Source organism: Bombus bifarius, unplaced genomic scaffold, assembly GCF_011952205.1.
Source record: "Bombus bifarius isolate JDL3187 unplaced genomic scaffold, Bbif_JDL3187 scf7180000007973, whole genome shotgun sequence".
NCBI classification, from domain to species: domain Eukaryota; kingdom Metazoa; phylum Arthropoda; class Insecta; order Hymenoptera; family Apidae; genus Bombus; species Bombus bifarius.
In genome coordinates this window covers 3,171,752-3,194,898 of record NW_022884359.1, presented here as the reverse complement: position 1 = coordinate 3,194,898, position 23,147 = coordinate 3,171,752, and the positions used below count along the sequence as shown (strand labels likewise).

The 23,147-nt window shown below is 32.7% G+C and overlaps 1 protein-coding gene across 3 annotated transcripts; it reads right to left on the bottom strand.

Annotated features, from left to right (window-relative positions):
• Positions 1 to 22,397, bottom strand: LOC117216823 (synaptic vesicle glycoprotein 2A-like). 3 transcript variants are annotated; one of them, XM_033463887.1, is made up of 11 exons: positions 22,273 to 22,397; positions 9,830 to 9,880; positions 9,186 to 9,347; positions 6,453 to 6,615; positions 6,126 to 6,247; positions 5,543 to 5,784; positions 4,970 to 5,296; positions 4,102 to 4,246; positions 3,563 to 3,722; positions 2,440 to 2,567; positions 1 to 2,182 (listed from the first exon to the last, which is right to left on the bottom strand). In XM_033463887.1, the coding sequence occupies exons 1-11, from the start codon at positions 22,301 to 22,303 to the stop codon at positions 2,112 to 2,114; spliced, it is 1,602 nt and encodes a 533-aa protein (XP_033319778.1). In that variant the 5' UTR covers positions 22,304 to 22,397; the 3' UTR covers positions 1 to 2,111. The 3 variants fall into 3 exon arrangements, with proteins under 3 accessions (XP_033319778.1, XP_033319776.1, XP_033319779.1); XM_033463885.1 differs by lacking the exon at positions 22,273 to 22,397 and adding an exon at positions 12,881 to 12,962; XM_033463888.1 differs by lacking the exon at positions 22,273 to 22,397 and adding an exon at positions 12,517 to 12,811.
• Between the last annotated feature and the right edge of the window lie 750 nt (positions 22,398 to 23,147).

Genomic DNA, 23,147 nt, shown 5'->3' with positions numbered 1-23,147 from the left:
TTGATTTTGATAGGTTCAGCAAGAACATATTTTTTATTGTACTTCGATGGCCGGCATATAAACAGTCTACAATATAAAAAGTCTCGTACATAGAAAAATAGAAGAATAACACGCGTCGGGAATACGATCGTCGCGTTCGATATTCATTTACATAGAGTTCGAGGCTGATCGATCGAATCAAGCTTCGTAAAGAGATCTGCACACGATGAATACTGTTTGACAATACTTGGCGATATTGGCAATATTATTAATCGTATGCGGGCCCCTTAACACCGTACAATTTGCAATGTTGAAGAAATATCGTGGCACTGTGTTAACAATACGAGAGATCGTCGTGATAATGGTTTATATAATTGAGCATTTATTTCCTGCCTAGCTTTTTTAGCTGTATGTGTATTAAGTACTAAATACGTTAATCTATTTATTCGAAGATCTTTTTCGTTGTATATAATATTTTAACAGAATATTCTACAGGTTATTTCAGAACGTGTGTAGTAAGTTTTTAAACGATCGTTTAATTATTTTCACGGTAATTATACGTACAGGTATTACAACTTAAAATTGTTCTGTTGTCACAGAAAAATGATAAGTTTAATGTCAAATGATTTTTAAAATACTAAGACAAAGTCGAACAATTTACTTTCAGGTCAGTTTTGCGATAAATTCTGTAGATCATTTTCTACTTTCTTTATTCTTTGAGAAAATTTGCCATTCTTATTACGACAGAATGCTTTTCACGTTCTAGTAAAATGTAAAATCCAAATTTCTCAAAGTTTACCAAAGGGCACTTCATATTAATTTTATTCCCTCGTTATGACAACAATAGAAATTCGAACCGCGACAGTTTCTCTAAATTTTATTCATACTCCTTCCAAATCGCTCAGTAAATTCTGAAGAGAACAAAGTAGCCATTTCTCTTCTTCCATAAATTAGAAGAATAAAGTACAATACCCTGGAATACATGTTACGAGATTTTAATTACGAAACAAAGATTCTGTATACTTTTTAACTACCGTATACGACGCTCGATGAAGATATTAAATTTAGAAATGTAGAAAAATATGTAACACATATATACTTTCATCATCGTGAACCTCTCGAATTTGCTCAGTATTCACAAACATTGTGTGCGTTACGTGAAACTGTCACGTAAAATTTTCATAGCAGCTACAAATATCTATACGGTGGCTACAAAATATATTGGCACACCACTGTACGTATTGATCATAGTATTTACGTACTAATTAATTAATTCCGAGTACGTGGGATTTCGTACTATATGACTACAAAAATTTAATACTGTGAAAATGAAATGTACGACCTGATAAAAAAAGATGCTTCATCGGAAAATACGTGCCGCTACTTTTTGTAGCCATTGTATAGGAAGAATAATCTTCACTTGCAAAATACACTCGATCAATAACAGGCATCCTCTTATAGTATACTAAATTATGTCCGGTGTGTATTAAGAAAAATGTATAAAATAACGCAGACACCGGCCGTGATAAAGTATACGCAGAAAGTACACAGGCACGATAGTTTAGTTATTAGAAGATGGTGTTTCTATATATGTATATGTATATAGATAAGTATATAATTCGTTAACAAGAAATGAAGACATTAACGTTCTTAACCATTACGAGAAAGAAATACTGTAAATTTAACACTAATATCTTTCCTCTAAATTTAAGTTGTAATATTATATCGTACATTTAAGTAATAACATGTTTTCATACTCTTAACTTGACAGAACTTAAGGGAAAGTAAAGATGTTTTAACACCAGAAGCACCGTAGCTTAAAGAGTTGCAAATAATTATGTCACGCTTACTAATGAAAATAATAATTTTTATCAATCTTTGTGAATTAGTCGTTTTGATTGGACTTTCTGGTGTTAAATAAGAGATCCTCTAATTATTTCGAGTTTAATTAAATTCTCTCATCGATAAAATTGCCTATATTTCTTGTTTCCAAGCGAAATGCGTTTATATTATTAAAAAAAAAAAGAAAAATGGAAAAGTAAATTATATAGAATTCTTCTTGTGAATGTAAAAACCTTTTTGATTGTTTCTTTTCTTCCGTCCCACTTTCTTTAGCTTAATCCGTACTATCGTTAAGATTTCTCAACGTCTATCGCTTTCGATTTCTTTCTTCCTGGTGTAAACAGGGCTAGCAAACCACTCACTGGAATAAATAAATAAATGTCACGCATATAAATATTCGATAAGACATTATATAAGGAAGAAAGCATTAAATTAAAAGTAACTTATAAATATATTTGCAGATATTGAATGAATTTGAGTAGTCTAACAGATGTAACAAGTATTGTCACGACATTATCGCTATTTAAACGCGATAAGTAGATACAACACAATACATCTGTATGGAGATAATTTAAGACCTAATTAAAAAAATGGAGAGGTCGGAATTTGAATACATACGGAATAATTGAGCAGCTACGATAACAATCACCAATGTACAATAGTCGTCGATCAAGTATCCGATCATTAGAGTACCACTAATAGCACCTATTCTACTGATAAAGGCAGACAAACCGGACGCCATTGCTCTGAAACAGAATTATATTTGAAAATTATCGAGCTTTATATCATTAATTTTGTGACAGTTTCGGGTAATTAATTTTCTTATATTCGGTAAGAATCATAAGTTTACGTCGATGATAACACGATTCTGTTACAAAATAGTAAATGGTAATGATCGTAATTAACTTTCAATATTTTTACATTATAATTGAGTTAATGTATAACGAAGAAACAACGAATTTTGTAAATTTCCCTAAGGACGTAATTTCTATTTTAATCATAGATCTCTACCTAATATTCCAACGATAAGGTCTCTCTGTTACGATAATAACGTTTATTCCAGTTACATAATTCCAAAGACACCTAACAACAGCTACATAAATCTCAATTTATGAAAGAAATATCAATGACGAAAATTTCAATCACATTTCGCAATAGAACGCAACTGCAATTTCGATCTGCAAAAATCAAGTTGCATAACGTTCTCTAACAACTATAATGATAGTATTAATAAACGATAACGATAATAATAATATAAGAAGACAAGTATTTTATCGTAGGTATTGAAAGCAAGAACACTCGAGATAATGTTTCGAGATCGACAGATTAGTTCAATATTCGATCGTCGAAAAGAATGATCGTTTCTATTATAAATAAACCAGTTGACACAGACGAAAAAATAAGTATTATATACCGGGATATTTATATCGATCGATAAGCACACAATAAACTTTCTTTCATATCTTTGGAGAGAATAAACAAGTGGCGATCTTTTTTTAGAAAACTCGTGCGGAAGGATGAAATTTTTTCAAGTTTCTACAGTAAATCACAGAGGTATTCATACTCTCGCAATTATCGAATTCACGAACGATCTCTTTGAATTCCCTTGAAGTATTTACGAAACGATTAAGAAAATAAAGATACTTTAAATTTATTTTTATTCTTGGGATTTATTTTATATTTTTATTATTAGAATTATTAAGTATAGGAAAAAAGTAAGAATCCTGGGTGGGTAGATTACCTTAAATGCGTTGGATACAGATCGACTAAAAGGCAATATACGACGCTCAAGCAAACGGAAGTGACGGACTCATAGGCACACGAAAGAACCAAGTTTTGGGTGGACGTCTCCACCAGAAAGAGGCAAGCCGTCACGACAGCAGGAATGAAAGCTGTTATCACTGAAATGACAGACAAAATTATTCGATATCTGTCGATAGACTAATTTCTCAAGTTAAGCAAGGAAATTAAATCAATTAGAGATTAAAGAGATAAATTCGAATTGCTCGATAGTATACTTATGAAGTCAATTAGAATTTCAAAAATATATTTAACACATCCACTGCTTTTGGCGCATATGGTGTATAGATTCGATCAATTTAAACAATGCCACTGATATAATTATTGATAACATCCTTGATGAAAATAGGAAGGCAAAGAATTCAGGGATGAATAGTTGTATTTTAATAGCAACGGATGTGTTAGAGATAAAAATATATTTTGAACTAAAAATATATATATCTCGTAATGGTAGAAAGAAAAAGATATTTGTTTGCTTACCGAGGAAAAATTTATATCCTAAGTAGTTAACAAATAATGGCAATATCAGCCCTGTCGGAATACACGAGGCACCCAAAATAAATGTGTGCACGAACACGCTAGTTTGTACTCTGGAATTGCAGCCGAACGGATCGTCTGACATATCCTGTGCAAAATTTTTCCCATTAAATCATTATAATAGTATTTAATATTTTATTATATTAAGAAATTTTTAAGTTATCCTAGAATTCAATTAAAATCGCGTAACATACTATAAATAGAGTTTTATGTATAGATAATAACGCAATGAACAACGAACATCTGATCTTTGTATTCCATCTACATATCGCAAACTATTCCGTGCTTTTGCCTATTTTGCAATTGCTTCTTGGCAATCATCCTAATATCACTTTAATTTCATTTCTAAATGTAGAACAATACAATTTCTTCTTCATAGAATAATTACAATTGCAAACTACATATCTACTCTGTACGAGGTTTCATTGCAAAATTCAATTCAACGAATAACAAATGAATAATTATCTACTAAATTTTATATAAAAATTTTCATTTGTCTATTCTGTAATGCCTCCTTGGCAATCGTCCCAATATCTCTCTTCCTAGTTTCTAACCTTAGAACAATTACAATTACAAATTGTAAATTTAATTTATGCGACATTTCGTTGCGAGAGCCAACTCTCTACTAGAAAAAATTCCTATTACAATGATTTCCACCTTTTTGTCTAATATATATACGTATAGTTTTTTCCTTTTTTTTTTCTTTCGTCTAACGATAAAAAAATTATGAACGAGATATTTAGGAAATGTTGAAAAATTCCTCTAAATTTCACCTAAAAATCATATTTATATTTGTTATTCGATCACTCACTATTTCTGTAACATTTTTCGCGCTCTTCAATGTGCAAACGCTAGCTGTTTGATTGGGATACGCCTCCTGAAAGTCCGCGTATCTATGAAAAAGTTCTGGCAGCCATAAAGTCAGCGTGTAATAAGAGGACGTGACGAAACATGCGATCAGACACATTACAATCGTTCTACAAAGAAACGGTGGCTTCAATATCATCATGGTTTTCATGTATATGTCAGTTATCATCACTTGGAAGGATTTCTCGCTCACATCTTCTCTCTCTTTGGTGTGCATTATTCGGTGCACCAAATCGTTTAAATTGTTATTCTCGCAGTTCCGAAGCTTCGTCTGAAAATGGAAGATCAGAAATTTTTGTTTTTTTCCTTTCATTGCTATTACAGGAATATTTTTATCAAATAAACAAATCAAGAATTAAAAGAAATATCACTCGCGTTTAGCTTAATTTACATAGGATTTCGAGTTCGAGAGAAATTGACTTGAGGATCGAATTCTCTCATTTTCAAAATATTTTTACAGCTTCTGAGAAATTCTTTAATGATTTCTGTTACTCGAAAAGCGAATATAAATACTTACTATGTACTCTTTCGGTGGCTCTCCACTGTTTTCAGAGTACATTCTCATTAAAACGTCCAGCATCTGAACGTTGTGTCCAGTCTCTGCGAGATATTTTGGTGTTTCAGGGAAAAACAGCAACCAAGTTCCGGTCAACAAGGCTGGAAGGGAGCATATGAACACGAAAAGATTCCACGAATGGAAAAAGAAACCGCCATCCGTTTCGATGTTCACGTTCAACGGAATAATAATCCAACCGACGCCTGAAATTTCCAAACAGTTTGCAATGTTGAACAAATTTTGAGAAAGAAACGCAGGCAAAGTGAAATATTTAAAAATAATACAGGATTATGTTTTCGAGCTTTTATTCCTAATAAAAATTACTTAAGATTTATTATCATTAAGATCGTTATCGTTAGATTATTATCGTTAAAACTTAACGTAAGACATATACATTATACACCCATTAAAACTGATTTCAATAGAAAATTTAATACTTTAATCTCTTTACTGAATCTTATAAAAATTTATAAACGAAACAAACATTTAGACTTTACGTTAAATCAACGATATATTATAATTCGTAAAGTTTGGCAGTAATTACCTGCTAAAATGATCATTCCAACCACCCAAGCCATTTCCATCCACGAGAGCATTTTGTCCCGATATTTAGTCGGTTGAAATTCACCCAAATACAGAAAAACGACGGCCGATTGTCCATTCATACTGAAGCAATAATTAAACACGGTCGTGAAATAAAATGTTCCGCTTTGGACACAGGGAATCAAGATTGTCAATCGTGTGTTGTTTAACTTTTGTGAAATAAAACGTATCACAACCAAATTTTTACTGTGTAAAGTATTATACGGTCGTTAAATTTATCATCTATCTGTTATTCTGCTTAAGTTGGATAAAATGTAATAATACTAACGCTGCACCGCTTAGAAATTTCAAAAACAGGAAGATCCAATAAAATGGCACCACCGACGCCAATAATTCAGAGATACCATGTAGAAATAACGCGACCAATAGTGACATCCTTCGCCCTTTGATAGCTGCGTAGCAACCCCACATGTACGAACCTGCTAACATACCTATAAATTCATAATTAGAGAGATTGATAACGCTTAAGGAAACCATCTTGGTTATTTAATTACTTTTGCTGATAGAAAATGTTGTCAGGACAATGTTAGTTGGTTATTTACTTTCAATCTTTCATAAATGCATAAATATCCGTAGACTGTTCTTTGTATTTTAGAAAATTAGCATATTCTTTTCTAATGAATATTTCTCATGAATATTCCTTATCTATCGCGTAATAATCGATAGTTGTTGCATAGAAATAGCAGAAAACGATCAAAGAGTCACGTTCTTGCATCATGTAACCTTTCAAGGCTTAATTATTCGTATTCGACAGGTGTCATCTAGACGATTGTAGTAATTCTTTGATCGTGTCTCCTGCCACTGCTTTCATGAATATGTTAGTCGTTCTTACTACGTGCTAGTGGTATGTTTGAATAATTAGCTTTATTCCTTAAACGATTTATTATGCTAACGGCGAACGGAAAAATTCGTGGCAAACAAGTTCAATGACTTATTCTTTGTTCGTGATATATTAACTAAATGTGAAGAAGGATTATAGGGAGAGCATTTATGTTTAACACAAGAGAATATGATAATAATAATCTAATATTTAATATTAGAATAATAGTGAATTAAATATTAATTTAACACTGAAATTCATAATAGTAAAATAACATGAATTTGTAACACCCGATGAAATATCAATTAACCGACTAGGTAATTAAATAATATGAAGAACTAAGTGATAAAAGAATATAAAAGTAAAGCTATAAATATTGCAACATCGATATGTTCAACCGTGTGGAAAATTTTAATTGAAAAATCAATTTTCTGACAAAGTGGAAACCATGTATGGACATTTTAACGATACGTCCCTGGTTTTCGCGCATTACGATTCAATTAATTTATGTTGCATTCCATTTGAAGAGCATTGGTGTCTGGATACTTTTGCACAAGAGTTTTCCTCTCGTACGTTCATCCACACCGCGATGAATCAACTGTATCTCGCCGAGTACCTTTTCTTTGTGCAAATTACTATTTGTACATTAGTTGTCATCTTTAAAAAAGACGATGCTAAAGAACGTCTTCGCGCGTGATCGAACGTGGACAAATGTATAAAAAAGTATTAATTCGATAGAAATTAAAGGATATTATTAATACTATTTATTGTTCACATTGCTAACAAAGCGGTAATATGAAATAAATTATTATAATGAAGCTAAAATTTCATGGAAATATAGAGATGTGTTTATATTGTAAATTATACTAATTGAGTTATGAGACGAAGGAGAGAGAATGGGCCGTTTTATCTTCAGAAACGATTTGAACAATGAAGTGAATCATGATAAAGGTGAATAAATAGAGAGAAAAATTTAAATCCAATACATCGTCATCAATATTTATACCGCATAAAGTGGAATAACACAGACAAAGGAACGAACGATGGCAAACGGGAATGAATGGATGAAAAAGACTGGATTCGATAGAAATAGGCTGCGGAATTTTTTTATGCAGTTACGGGAAATTTAAAAGTGCAAAAATGCACGTAATATGCAAAAGTATATGAAATATATAAAGTTGAGCATCTATTATAATATTTATTAAGTACAAGAAATTTGTATTTAAGTTTTATTCCTTCAATCGTTTTTATGAAAATAATTCTTTTATTTATAATTGCCATTATTTATATAAATATTTGCATGAATATCCGCCTGTCCGTATCTAAATAAGGAAAGTGAGAAGGCTTGAACGAGTGGAAAATAACTTGCAATTTCACAAGGATTTTTATGTAACTCGAAAGGAACGCGGTTTGATGTCCTGTTCGAGCTAATGTAAGCAACGCAACGTGTTGGCGAAACACCATGGAAATCGATTCCAGGGCGTGTGGCGTTCGCGAGCCTCGGAAAGGCACGCAACACATTTTCATTCCAGTGATAAGGTGAATGCAATATATATACGCTATTTTCATATTTGATAACAGTATTAAAGTGATATCGATCGAATAAAGAAACATTATACGAAGCAAATATGCCATATTAAAGCACGGAAATGGAACTTTTGTAAGTGACATATCTTCTTTCTTTTAACAAGAATTATTACAGAATTATCATTTTATTATTTGTTTATTTACTTTTTATAAGTCCTTTTCCTCCGGGTTAGAACAGACTTGTATTTCTTATTTCACATTTCTCTTTGGTACCAAAAAATGTATTTCCCAACTACAAGCAACAATATATAAAATGACGTTAAAAATAAATTACATAATCCTCGTTCATATTTGCAAATAACACACGCGATAAGAACGATTAGCGATTCAATAAAAATCGGTAACCCATAAGAAAAATATAATTTGTAATTAAATTAAATAGATTATTACATGACAACACAAAAACATACAGAAACAACACAATCATAAAATTCTTACATGATCATAAAATAATTGCCAAGCAAATGTCAGCGACGGACAAGGATTGTTGTTGTCATGTGTGTATGCAAAAATGAAAGTAATTAATAATATCGTTGATATGCCGGAAGGAACATTGATATATAGTTAATAAGATGCTGATTATTCGAGTGTTACCTAACATGGGGGCGGCACTCATGCGTCCCTTGTCAACAGTGGTCATTCTGAAGTCGCATGCCGCTGATGGTAATACAAAACCGATACTTGTTATACTAAAAGCCACGTTCATGAAGATCAGACTGCAGACGGCCATAACCTTAAGGTTAAACTTGCCAAACCCTGTGGAAAGATACCACGAATCATTAGAATAAATCGTATTTATCGTTGCATACTCGTACTTGATATTGTGAATTGCGAACTTATACAAATAAGATACAAGAAATTAAGTTGGAGGAAGACGGATGAGAATAAAAATTTCTAGATATAAAAAATTATTTACTCTTTCGTCTCTATTCCAATATCGTAAAAATAAAAACTCGACTAATAACAACAGTAGTAGTATTTTCCCCCTTTATTAGGTTACGGGGTCTTCGATTGACTCATTTACGACAACACCAAACGACTTTCCCTTAATAAGTTCAATTATATTTATTCGTCTCAAAGATGATAGCTCGCTATGGAGATAAGCTATAAACCATAAAATAATATTATAAAATAACGAAAGAATTACGTCTATCATAAAAATAAAAATTCAATCGCATTCGAGTCAATTCATCCTTGCTCTTTAACATCCTCAAACTAAAAACCCAAGAAACGCATACCTGTTTGGTCGACGGCATCTTGAGCTACGCTTTCCGCCGTTTGCTTGGTGCCTGCGAATACGAGAAAATAACGCGGTTACTCATAAAAAGAATAAGAGAGAAAGAGAGAAAGAGGGGGAGATAGAGGAAAGAAAGATGGAATGAGAAACCGTACAGGCTGACGTGAAAGTCAGACCCGCCACCGTGATCATATGTTCATTCCAAGAATAAAAACATTCCTCGAATGTGCTACGTCCCTCTGCCGATCCGTTGAAAACAAAAGCGTACCAAGTCTTTCCGAAGGCTTTTCTTGCCTATAAATTATAAATCGTTCCTCTCGCCCGCGTCTTTGTAGCAGTTCGTAACGCTACTCAAAACACTTCTTTGTTCTTGCAACACACTGGGATTACACACTTGTTTGTCACCTTTGATACATTACGCTTCTCTGACCTTTATTAGCGATAATCCATTAAAATGTGCATAAAATACATAAAGACGTACGAAGATACGTAAAGATTCGTAATACGTCGAGTATACTCGTCGAGTATTTGCTAGACGAGAGGAATATCTGTTTAGGAACCAATTTATCATCCATTTGGCAAAGTTCTTGAAAAAAAGAATTTTTTGGGGTGACAATTAAGTGATTGCGGAATTTTTTTGGTTAGTTGGTATTGACAAAATCCGCAATCGCTTAGTTGTCAACCCAATACTTTTTCGAATAGCGTAAAGTTTGCGAGATAATTGCCCTGATCGATGGCAATGAACCGGCCTCTACATAAACACGACGTTGTTTATGGAAATGACCTAATTACGTATATCTCTAATTATATCTCTAACACATTAACATGGGTACAGGTTTGGGTTAATGCATTCTTTTGTTTTAGTTTTCAGAAGGTCGAGTTTAAGTCTAACATTGAGACGAAGATTAGGCTTCAGATTAAGTTTTGCACGATATTTGAGTCGAGATTATTCTGCGAGATTAAACTCGACTAGAATTCTATTTGCGATTTAGTTTTTATTACTATTAGCGGTTAATCGAGCTTCCGCCTGAGATCTTTAATCAGAGAGATTGAGCCAAAGCTAAATACCTATGTAGATAATTATTTGTAAGCCGTTGCTTATTTTGAAATTTTGATACGACAAGAACAGTTTCGAGTTACGTTTGGATTATACCGCGTTAGATGTGACGATCGTTATTTATTTTTTGATTAAGTTTGGCTTAAACGCGGATTAACTTCGAATTGAATTCCGATCATGATTGTGCGACTTTTTGGCTGAAGTTGTGAGCCATTAAAATGGTATTGAGTTAAGCTAAATAAAATTTAAATACGCCGCTCCGTTTTAGTCTTTGGAATTAAGTCTTAGATTACGCTGAATTTTTAGATTAATCATCAGCATTGGTAACTGGATATCGGAATTTTTCTTTCTTTTCCTTTAGTCCCCGTGTATCAACAGTAGTATCAAATTAAGCTCGAATTAGACGGACAGCAAATCACCATCGGTAACACCTATGACTGATTATATTTGTCTCTTATGGCTATAACTCATTGATAGTAATTTTTTATTAACGCTATTGATGTTTCTTTGTTTTCGCTGGTGATTATTTATCTATTATTATAATAATATAAAATAACACACGAATATTTCCAGAAAAATAAATGTTACAATTTTGTTGTATAAAGAAATTCAATTCGAATTCACAAGATCTTCCAATTTTATTTTTTGAAATTTACTATTCTCCAATTTATGGTACAAATGAGGCGTTTCGTCTTCGAGAAAAAAGAAAAAGCGCCTACACGTGCGTCTGATACTTGGTGTAAATAAATTTTTTAACTTCATAATACAGTGTCAGTTCTTCCAATAGCAAGCAAATCGTTATGCTATATTGACGCAAGTAAGAAGCGGGTAAAGCAATTCAGATAAAAATAAACCACCAAAAGCAACGGGCCAGGCAAATATCTCTCAAACTGCCAGTCAAATACCGCAATGCGTCAATGCCGTTTTATTACAACGATTGTAATCATGCTTGTTTATGAATTTCATAGAATAATGTTTCTATAAAGTTTGTACGATAAAAATGTATAATATCTGGCAAAAATAATAATATTTTTGCGTCATAGTAATTATTGTAGCATCATTCTGTTCTTTAACATGTTTACGTTATTCTCGTATGATAAGCTTTATGATTTTCCGTGGACCACCACCTTCTGACGTTAGTACAGTGTCACAGCTTCTAATAACAAGCAAATTTTTATACATCCAATACAGAAACACATGTAGTATAATAATTTATAGTGGAAGGTAACATACAAAGTATCGATCACGTGTAAGCAACCCGTTTAAATTTTCGAAGCTATTTCTTCATAAGACATCATTTCCACTTGTTTCGAGTCATAGAATTTGCCCGTTGTACTTTATTTTTATCCCGGGTCATAATTCATCCTATATATCTATAGATATATGTACATACATATGTATTTATCTATAACTAGACTATGCATTTGTATGCATCTATGGGAAATTTGCAAATATAAGAACGTGCAGAATTGAAACGTAAATGCCGTTTCGACCGTTGTTCGTCGAATCGAATGCTCTAAAAATCTTCTTATTCTATTGTATTATATTTATCTATTTCAGCCTGATAGTCTAGGAATTAGATTTTGGTTTTACGATAAAATGCAATCTAGGTAAGAAATCGTTTTACTTACTAAACGCTATAGCGAGTATTGTACTTGAATAGTTCGTATATTTCTACGTACTACGCGAGACTCTGCGCACTTTTGCATTTTCAAATTTCTCACGATAAACATCCTAATCCATCCATCGAACATCGTTGTCACAGGTTCGAGCGAAGATCGAATCGAGAATATAACTATCGCGTATTCTATAGATGCTCGGTCTAATCTCCCCGAACGTTCGTTCGCGTTCGTTGCGGGGAAACGTTTTTTGGTGTAAATGACTTTGCACTAAACGGACACGAGCGAATGCTCTTGCTCGTTTCCCTTAGACGCGCGTTAAGAAGAAGAAAGGGCACAAAACAAACGTGCGACGTACGCGAAGAAAAAGAGTTACCTTGCAACGTGGAAACGGCGTCCGACACTAGCGGGTCGGAGGCGGCCGGCTCGCTCTCGAATCGAGCGATATCGCCCGACATCGTACGCGCGCGCAACTAACGCATCGCTGCGCTGTGCTGTGTCGCTGATCTCCCTAGCGGGTATAATAGCACGGTAGTAACGCGTCCTTGCTCTCGTCGAACCACCGTCGAACCGACCTAAACCGAGTGTCCGCGGTCGCCGAGTTTCGCTCGCCACGAGATCGGCCGACCGACTGCGCCGCCCCCCTCAACAGTTCTCGACAATAAACCTGCTGCCGCCGTTCCATAGGCTTTAGCTAGGCTTTTCGATATTCTCGGTTATCTTTCGCGTGTGAGCCTTCTGCTCGCCAGCTGCTCGAACGGCTGTTTCTTATCTCCGTTATAAAAAGTGGTCGGAAACTCGCACATCGCGTCAGTTCCTCCTCGTCATTTGAACCGAACCGAACATTCGCAAGAATACTTCATGAAACCAATCGCACGCTATTTCTGCCGTTAAACGCTTAAAAGAATCGAACAAGCATTTTTTGGTGCACTCTTAGAACGTTCCAATGAGGCGTTTAGAGTTTAGATGAAACGAGCGAGCGCTCCGCCTTAGTGAAATTTAGAAATGCAAGGATTCGTTCGTCATTTGGCGACCCCTCGCATAGCCGGAAATTGATTGCTTCTATCGACGGCGAGCGCGATCGAACGTTCGTAAACATGGATCCTCTTGAAGCATCGAACAAGTATTTTCGCAGCGTTCTGAAGGAATTGCAACTCCTGTCATGCCAAATCAGAAACATTTTGCTGCGATATCTGCGACGAGGCGATGTCCTTTTTATTAATACACATATAGAAGATCCTGTATTTTCGTCGCTCTATGTATATTTCACTGTATTATCGAATAGCGGATTACGATCCATAATCTTTTTTACATCGGTGGCTTACAGAGATAGCAATAGAATTCATTGATTCGCGATTTCTTTAATCCCCGTCCAGCGGAAGTTCATTTTTTTCATATTCGTCAGGAGTATTTATATATGTCTTTTGATTTGTTGTGAATGTTTGTTTTATAACGATTATATTATCATAGGAATAAAATGAGAAGTCAAATTCATTTGGACTTAGGTTTTCCCCCATTCTTCCTGTTTTTTTCTTTTTTCTGAGAAAAGTAACTTTTGGATAGGAATGTCGAGTGTAAGCGATGTCGATATACCTCGCCTTCCGTACATCAACCTTCAAACAGTGACGTCATTCGCAGTTGCCTTTCATTCATCTAGGCATATATGTACTCGCAGATGTTTCTCTGTATCCTACGTCTCGTACAAAGAGCATTCACTCACCCTTGTTCTTCCATGAAACACCTATCCTACTTACAACCCCCATAAACTCCCACGAACTTCCTTCTTCATTTCTATTTCGAAACAAATAGGTACATGAACTACTTAGAAGCAAAATTAATCTACTCTATTTAATAAATAATTAATTAATGTCGACCATTTTCTGTCATGAAATAAGTCGAATAGCTGAAGTAGCAGTTCCGATTCTATTATACCACGAGAATGAAAGATTAAACGAGGAAGATTCCAAGAATGACGTCGATTATAGTAGATACCGAATGGAAGCTCGAGTCTCTTCGAATTTCAAATCTTACTTACGTAAGAAACAAATATACTTAGTTGGAAAATGATCTGGCTGAATGATAATTTCCGATTATTAATTGGTTCATTAATCTCATTTGATATACGTTCAAGCAATGAAATCATTAGCTCTTCGTTCTTGTCTTATACATATTTTATGTAAATTGCAATCACCTTGTTTAACTCGTTTCCGTCTATTTCATATTTGCAATAATCTACGAACGATACTTTATTTGCAAGGACGAAAACGAGGAATCTTAATCGAAAGCTGAAAGTTTATAGATATATTATCAGCACTATTATCCTATTAATTAATAGATTAATTTTGCAACAAAGTTATAGTTTGTGTGATGTAGTTTAATAATATTTTTCGACTTTCGCCGTTCACTCTAAAGCCAATTAGGACATAAATCCGGGTTACCACGATAATTATAATTTAATCAAATATTTAATCAAATCAATAGCTGGTGCTGTGAGATACCTTCGATCTCGTAAAAAAAACCGAGAATCGTTGGCTCGCACTGTCCCTACATAGCTTCGCAAGTTTCTTCGTTCATTTGTTTTATTTTATAAGTTTGAAAAGAGGTGCTTGTTTCTTTCGAGTTGTGGCGAAGTTAAACATTATCATTAATTAACCGTATAGATAGCGTAGAAATTTAGTTATAGTGTGTTTACGTTTCACGTGTGTGTATAGCGTGTTTCAGTTTTAGTATAGTGCATCGGACACGGCAATTGAGATAAACTAATCTACCCGATTAAAGTCTGGAAAAGTTGCATGAGACTCACAGATAAATATCCACTTGAAGTTCAATGTTTACTTATGCCAACTTTCCTTTTTCAATCTGTCTTACATATCGTATAAAATTCTGCTAAATTTTTCTATTAAATATAATTGTTACTTCCTTGGTCAGTTCTTTAAACAGCAACGAAACTCTTTTTTTAACAGAAAAGGACTAAAGATAAGGACTGAAATGCTATAAGTATACGAGCTTAAAATATGTACATGACCATCGACTCTCAAAATAAAAGCAAGGTTTCTCTTTTGCTAGAAAATTATTAAAGGAGGCGACTTAAAATATTTAAGAAATATTTGAAATTATACATCTGCGTTATGAAATAATCTTTTACAAGGACATTGTAGCTACTGAATTTTTCATGAATAAGTCTGTACTACCAGTGAAGAATTTATTTTTTCCACCACAGCGAATATGTTTTCAACACATTCGCAGCAGTTGACGCAAAGTTACATCATTTTCCATATTTTATGTAGTAGATTTCAAAAATCTACATTTCGTAGATTTTACATCTCATGTAAGAGATTTTAGAAATCTAGATATCATAGATTTCATATTTCGTGTCGACAGATTTGAGAAATCGAAATTCTAAGCGACGCGTTCGCCTATTATATTGATTCCGCTTGAAAAAGTCGAACGAAAGGAGGGATAGAAATGGCAGAAAACCTGTCCAATGCCGGTTTACGCGCGACGAAAAAAAAAAGCAGAACGTATAACGGAGCGCATATAATTAGACTGTGGGCTAAATCCTTGTGTTTTATGGCACCAGGAAATTCCATCTTGAGACACTCGATCGATTACTATCTTCTGCTCGTTTTTACATATGTATCTTTTTTATTATTATTATTATTTCCGTGTTAAGCTTTCGCTCATTACATGCTTAGGAAATAAACTGGCTGCAAATACTGGTTACTGTTAGTTACATATGATTCTTTATATAAGAATATAGAATAATATTTTTTCATTTTCGACTTAGTTCCTGTGAAAAAAGAAATTGGAAAATTTATCATGCGCATGTACTAGGCCGATTTTTAATTAAACATGTTCTGACTCTATCTTCTTGAAAATGAATTCTTAAACGAAAAAATAATATTCCACGTTTTCTGTATAGTTTCACACATAGAACGACATCCTGTCCCGATTATCTAGTTCTGTTCAGTCCGCAATTAGCCATATTCAAGTATACTTTATCAATTTTCAAACTCGATTTTCTTAAAAACTAAACCGAATATGAGAAAATTTTATTCCACATCATTTTCTTATTTTTACACAAGGAATCGCATCATTCCGTCATGAATAAATATAGCTAAATATATGTATATAAGTGACAATCTTTCTTTGACGTAGCGTTGATCTGTACGATGTCTTTGAGTTTTATTCCTTTCCTTATTATTAGTAATTCGTATCACTATCTTAATACTCTAGACGAGTATTAAGTATAGACGAGTGCTGAAATTCTCATTGCACTCCGTATGAGGTAGAGTAGAGTCTTCGTTTTTGCATATCGTAGCTTTGAGAGAAAAACGACACAGTTAAAAAAATGCAACTTTTGAGTTATAACTATGAAAATATTACAGAGACACTTTTCGACCAATTGCGAAACTTTTATTCGTTTATCTTCGTAATTTGGCCGATACAAAGCAGTTATGTCGCTCTTCCTGATTTATACGACACTGTGCCGTATCCTACAAATGCGTCTTGTCGTTAATAATTGTGTCCTGACCAGAAGGATGATTTCCTACGGTTTAGAGCTAAATATGAAAAAAGAAGAAGAACATTTAAACCTATTTTATAAACATTACTCTTCTTGTTCATAAATTTGATTTAATTACATTTGGAAGTAGTTTTTCGTTCGTTTCTTCCGCAAGAAAACATACTTTAAGAAAAAAACGTACTGTAAGAAAACGATATATATTTTTCAGTGGTGATTCTAGATTATAATTTATAGTTATACGTTGTAATCCATTTAAATTCAAACAGGCATTATACGCATAGCTCTATTTCATTTGTTACATACTATATGTGTAAAAATGACGAAGATCTTTGTGTCGAAAACACGAAGAAGAAAATCTTCCAGGTCATCTTTTTAGCGTGAAGAGTGAATCACATTCTCAGTCATTGGCGAAAGAAGAGAAGAAACGAGATACAAGGATTCCTGTTTACGATCTAATAACAAACGATAAATCTAGCTGTTGAGAGTCTTGTTCAGATGATTTAGACACCTCGCAATCGTTTGATAAATATAAATCACACTAATTAAGGGAAGCCCGCTTCAGGTTTGCAACTACAGCCTTATCGATCCTGATAAAGGCAATTAAACTGATAAACGCAGACATACATACGTCGATTCGACGACTTTTCTACGCAAATTCTAAAGTTATATATAATTACACAATCAGGTGGCAATTAACAATAAAGACACTAAATAACGATTTAAAATAAGGAATGCCTTCCTTAATATTTCATCTAAGTGACGCTCTAATAATTAATATATTTTAATATGGTTTAACGATAATATTTTAACATTTTTTAGAAACATTATTTTTGTGTAATTATTTCGAGTATTTCATTGTAAGCAATATTTTAGTACAATTAATTTTAATGTGGATCAACAGTATGATTTTAGTATTCTAAATTTCATTTAAATAATCAATTTCCGTAATAAATATCGTATTAAATATGTTATTAAAATCTGGTTATAATCACGCGTTTCTCGAACAAATAGTATAAGAAAACGAAAAAGGATAGGGAAATGGCGGAAAAATGTGCATTGAACGTTTGACCGAAAGCATTCTCAACTTCCGTCGAACAAACGAAACGCAGTCGCGTCGGGGTTTATTTCACCATTGACTATTTTTGCGCGCGTGCCAGCACGTTAAATCGAAACGATGTCAAGAACACAACTATGCTATTGCATCTTGAAGGATGGTTCGTTGTTTGTTTGTACAAGGTTGCAGAAAACTGCAAATTATTTTTTAGAAATTTATTTCCTGATTCCTTTGCTTGCGTTATATAATGCTTGTTTTTAAATATTTACTTCATCTTTTTCCTTTCTTTTTCTCGTATGACGAGTGGAATTTTTCAAATTGATATAAAAATTGATAATTCACGTTAATTTATCTATGGATTAGAAAACGTTGATTGATATCTTTCCTTTTCTTTTTCTTTTTTTCTTTTGTTTATAATCCCTGGATTACTAACGTCTGAAAGTAATATATCGAAAATTCTGATATGTTTGGTATTTTTTTTTTTTTTTTGAAAATAACAAACATTATGTATTGCCTGAAAAAGCGAAACTGCTTAAAAGAAATTCATGAATCTTCATTTGACGATGTAATCTGATTGGTATCTTTTTGGGTCACAGGTGACTACTTGCGACAAATTTCGATTAAGTAGATCATTTAAGTTTAATTTTCTTTCGTACCATATATTTTACACGATAAAAATCTTTAATAACTTATATAGAGTAAAAGTCAGAATAGAAATTGGTGTTGCATTTGGAAGAATTACGGCCATGTAAATCTTTGGTAAAAATAAAGAAAGATTTATACGTGTTATGAGGTGAAACAAGCAAAATCCTCGTTTCGAATATCAACTTTTGTATCATCCTGTATATCGTACCTTACTTACTGATATGCACATACGTATAACATATAAATCGATATTTGACGCTTTTATACATCATTTAAATTTATTGAAGCTTATTTATTCGTATACTCCAACTGCTTTAACGTTTCATTCAATTTTAGAGACCTATGTATAGATTTCATAAATCTTATATTTCGTACAAATAGATTTCATATAATAAATTAAACACATTTCGTGTTTTTTGTATTTTCATATGTATTTCAAAAATTCAGATTTCGTAGATTCCACAGAGATTCCTATATCTATAAACAATATTCATATTTTTTTTTTACACAATGTAAGGTCGAAAGATTTTTTTCTTAACTTTTCTTAATCTATTCGATGAAGAGAATCGTTTGACGAAACGTAGAAACGCAAAATGCAAAAGGAACACATACTGATAAACCGGATCGGTTCAAGTCTGTTCATTCTAGTTCATTTGCGAATTGTTATTGGCGCGCTGCATTATTATATCACTCGATAACGAGTTTATTTGACGATAAAAATGCTGCCCGCTAATAATTCATGCACTCCGCGCCATTAGGTAGTCAGCAGTCTCTACAGGTTTATCCATTTACCACGTATCGGTCGTTTTAAATGAGAAATCATAAAAATTTCATAATATTTCATCTTATTGCGAATTTTTATATCCCAATCTCACATTCATCTTAATGAAGATAGGCTCTTAATGGCTTAAAAAAAATATACTTATATAAAGTTGAACAAAGAAATTGCACATATTAACAATGATCGTTACATATTCTTATTAAATCGAAGATATTTGTTTATTTTTAAATAATTTTTACATCTTCTACGGTTCATTCTCTTTTTTATTTTCTATAGATTTATTACATATTCATGAGGTTTTATCCAGCTGGAATTTTATTTCATTTTATCTTGGTAAATTTCATTTGTTACACATCTTGTTTGTTGCTCAAGAATTTCTTCTTTCTCGCTATTGGCCCTCTGCCATAAATCGATGTAGATTATAGAACTACTACTTGGACTTTTCTCCTGCGACAAAGAGCTCTCTTTTTAGACTACTATTTTTTAAAGTCAAGATGCGAAACGTCTTTGTCACTTGGATTAAGTTCAATGACAGACATTATTATTGTTTATTAATTTATCCGTATCTCACTTTCTTTTTTCACTTTTTGACTTAATCACATAACAATGGCATATTATCGTTGTTATTTACATTAAGTGCATCTCTGTGTGCACGATACACGAGCTGTATACTAAAACAGGAAATATATGCTTCCGCCAGCAACACGATAAAACATCTTCGTAAATACATACTGGTGCTTCTAGAAATCGTTTCCACGATATCTCTTTGTATCCACGATACTGTTTTATTTCGTTATTATGACGTTACTATTGCATTTTAAGTTTTCTTTGTTTTCCAAATATAACACATATTGTATGGAAGTTTGGGTATTTGGAGATTTGGAGATTCGGAAATTTGGAAGTTTGAAGATTTTCTGGAAACTTGGAAATTTTATAATCTAAAAATTTCGAGAGAATTTTTTTTTTAACTAGAAACTTCAAAAAATGTTGACGTTTGTATTTACGTTGATATCTATATTTTTACATATAGCTCTTAAAGAAAGACAAGTCATAAACGCTGCGAGATGTTTTATTTCATTAGATAAATCAACGAGAATGGTAAATTAAAAGCAATTTAGATAGTTCTAGTTCAGTGTCCTTGACATTGTAATGTGCGGAAAGACCAAGATAGAGAATTCCCATCCTATACTTTTCGTTCGTTTATTATGTTATTCCAGTATAACAATGCTGTATTCCTTTATTCCTATTTTCATCATAATATCGATCATTAATTAATTGTAATAATATTAGAATATGGATATAAAAATGGAAATATAGAAATTTAGAGATTCGAAAATTTTGAAATTTGGATGTTTGAAACAATAGCAACGTCTTCTGTTATTTTAAATATTCATCTTTTGATTTTCTTTCTCTTTAGAATAAATGTTGATACAATTTGCTAATTAAAATTTCTAATTCATTGATATGTCAGTATTGTGTAATTCATTAACATTACTTTAGATTGAAGATGCTGCGATAGATAATAATCGATGATCTAAGACTTCTAAATATATATTGCGGCAATTTAATCCCAATACCAATTCCAATATCAATTCTTAATTGATTTGCAAATGACGAATAATGCATGGAACTTCTGATAACTAGCGATGTTGCAAATCATAAAGCGAATCATAGACACTTTCTATGTTAGTACATTTTAATTATACAAGATTAATCAGTGCTCGATTGATTAATAGTATTGATATATTTAGTTATTATTGATACAAATAGTATTTTTTATCAATAGACAGATATTCTTAACTTTTTATTTATATTTAAATTTGTTTCACTGTGTTATTAGGAAAATTGTTTTGCTAATATTCTTTTAGCAAAATTTATTATTTTTGTTATTAAGTAAAATATATAAAGGTTAGAAATAGCGTTCGGCAATACTATAGGTGGTAACCAAATATCATATGTTGTCCTGAAGTGTCGTAATCGAAAGATCTCTTATTTCATTACGCTTTGCATTTTTCCTCAATTAAGTCTGCAGAAATGTGCTATTAAAGGTGCTATAAATACAAAGAAGAATACCTCATACGTTATCTCCTTTTTCAATGACAGACAAAGAATCGAATTATACAGCAAAAAACGTTTTACATAATCCAATTAAAAAGCGCAATGTAATCCAATTAAAGCAAAATATGTTTTGCATAATCTAATTGAACAATAAACAATATAATGAACCTTTCGTAAGAATGCCCTCAGACGATCAAGAATATTGTCAATATTTCAAGGTTCTCAATGAAAATGCGGTTTGTCAATAAATATTGACAATATTGTATTAATAATACACATTGATTTTTTGAATTGAGAACATTGAAATATTGACAATATATATCGATAGACTGAGAACACTAAAATAGTACACCAACTTCTTTATATTGAAGACAGAGGCAAAGAAAGATAGAAAATCTTAAATATAGAAAATATAAAGAATATTTAAAAAATATAAAAAATGACGGCATCTGAAAGTTATTAAGACAAAATAAGTTACAGATTGAAATATTCTGTATAACACTTTTCCATTTCTCAACATATGTTAAGAAATTTGAAATTCTCCATATTTTCTATCTTTTGGTTGAAATTATATTATACACTACAAAACAAAATACAATACAATACAAGAGACAATACAAAAGAACAATCAAATTTCGCTTTTCCTCGAAAGGAACATTTTACGTAACTAAGGCAATATAGTAATCCAAAAATGACCCAACTTACCTGTTTCATTCTGAATTTCTATATCGGCCATTGCAAACTTCCTCAAACTGTCTTCACAGCAAAGTTAAAATTAAAAATACAAAAAGAAAAATTATCTTTTCTACCAGAGAAAGATATTTTTCTAGCAATCTCTTCCTCTTCTTTTTCTTCTTCTTCTCAATTTAAATCAGCCAAAAGAGCAAAATTTGGTCCCAACCACTTCCCTGTCATATCCTCTCATCAAGGATCACAGAGAAACTGATCGAACACACGATGAATCAGCCCTGGGATCACGACGTTGACTGAGCTTCGAAATTAAACGAGAGCATCGGTGTGTCGTTGTCCGAGCTTCCGAAGAAACATCAAGAGAGAGAGAGACATTCAGCTGGCACCAGATACACGTGCCATAAATAAGAACTGTGAAAATGCTCATGAAAGGTTATTTCATTTGTGTAGGTTTTCCCATTAACATCGATTCGTCGGAGGACATCGTTTTTCTCTTCGTTCTTCCTTGCTTTCAAAACACACCCAGGGGCTAAATTTGATTTTGTTCTGTTCGTCGTTCTTGGTATTTACGACGAAAGCAAGCCACCGTGAAGCAAATTCACGTTTATAGTTACACGTTACTATCGTTTTGTTTGTTACTATTGTTTTGAAGTCCTTCCGATTTTTTAAGCTTTCGTATATCATGCGGAAATTTTGAGACTTAAAGAGTCGAAGATTTATAAATTTGACTATTTGGAAACTTGGGAACTTGGAAATTTGGAAATTTGGACATTTGAAAATTTGGAAAGTTTAGAAATCGGCAAGTTATGAACAGAGACGATGAATATTTGGAGAATATGAGGTTGAATAGATTTTAAGGGTAGAAAGATAATTAGGCGGTTAGAATGGAC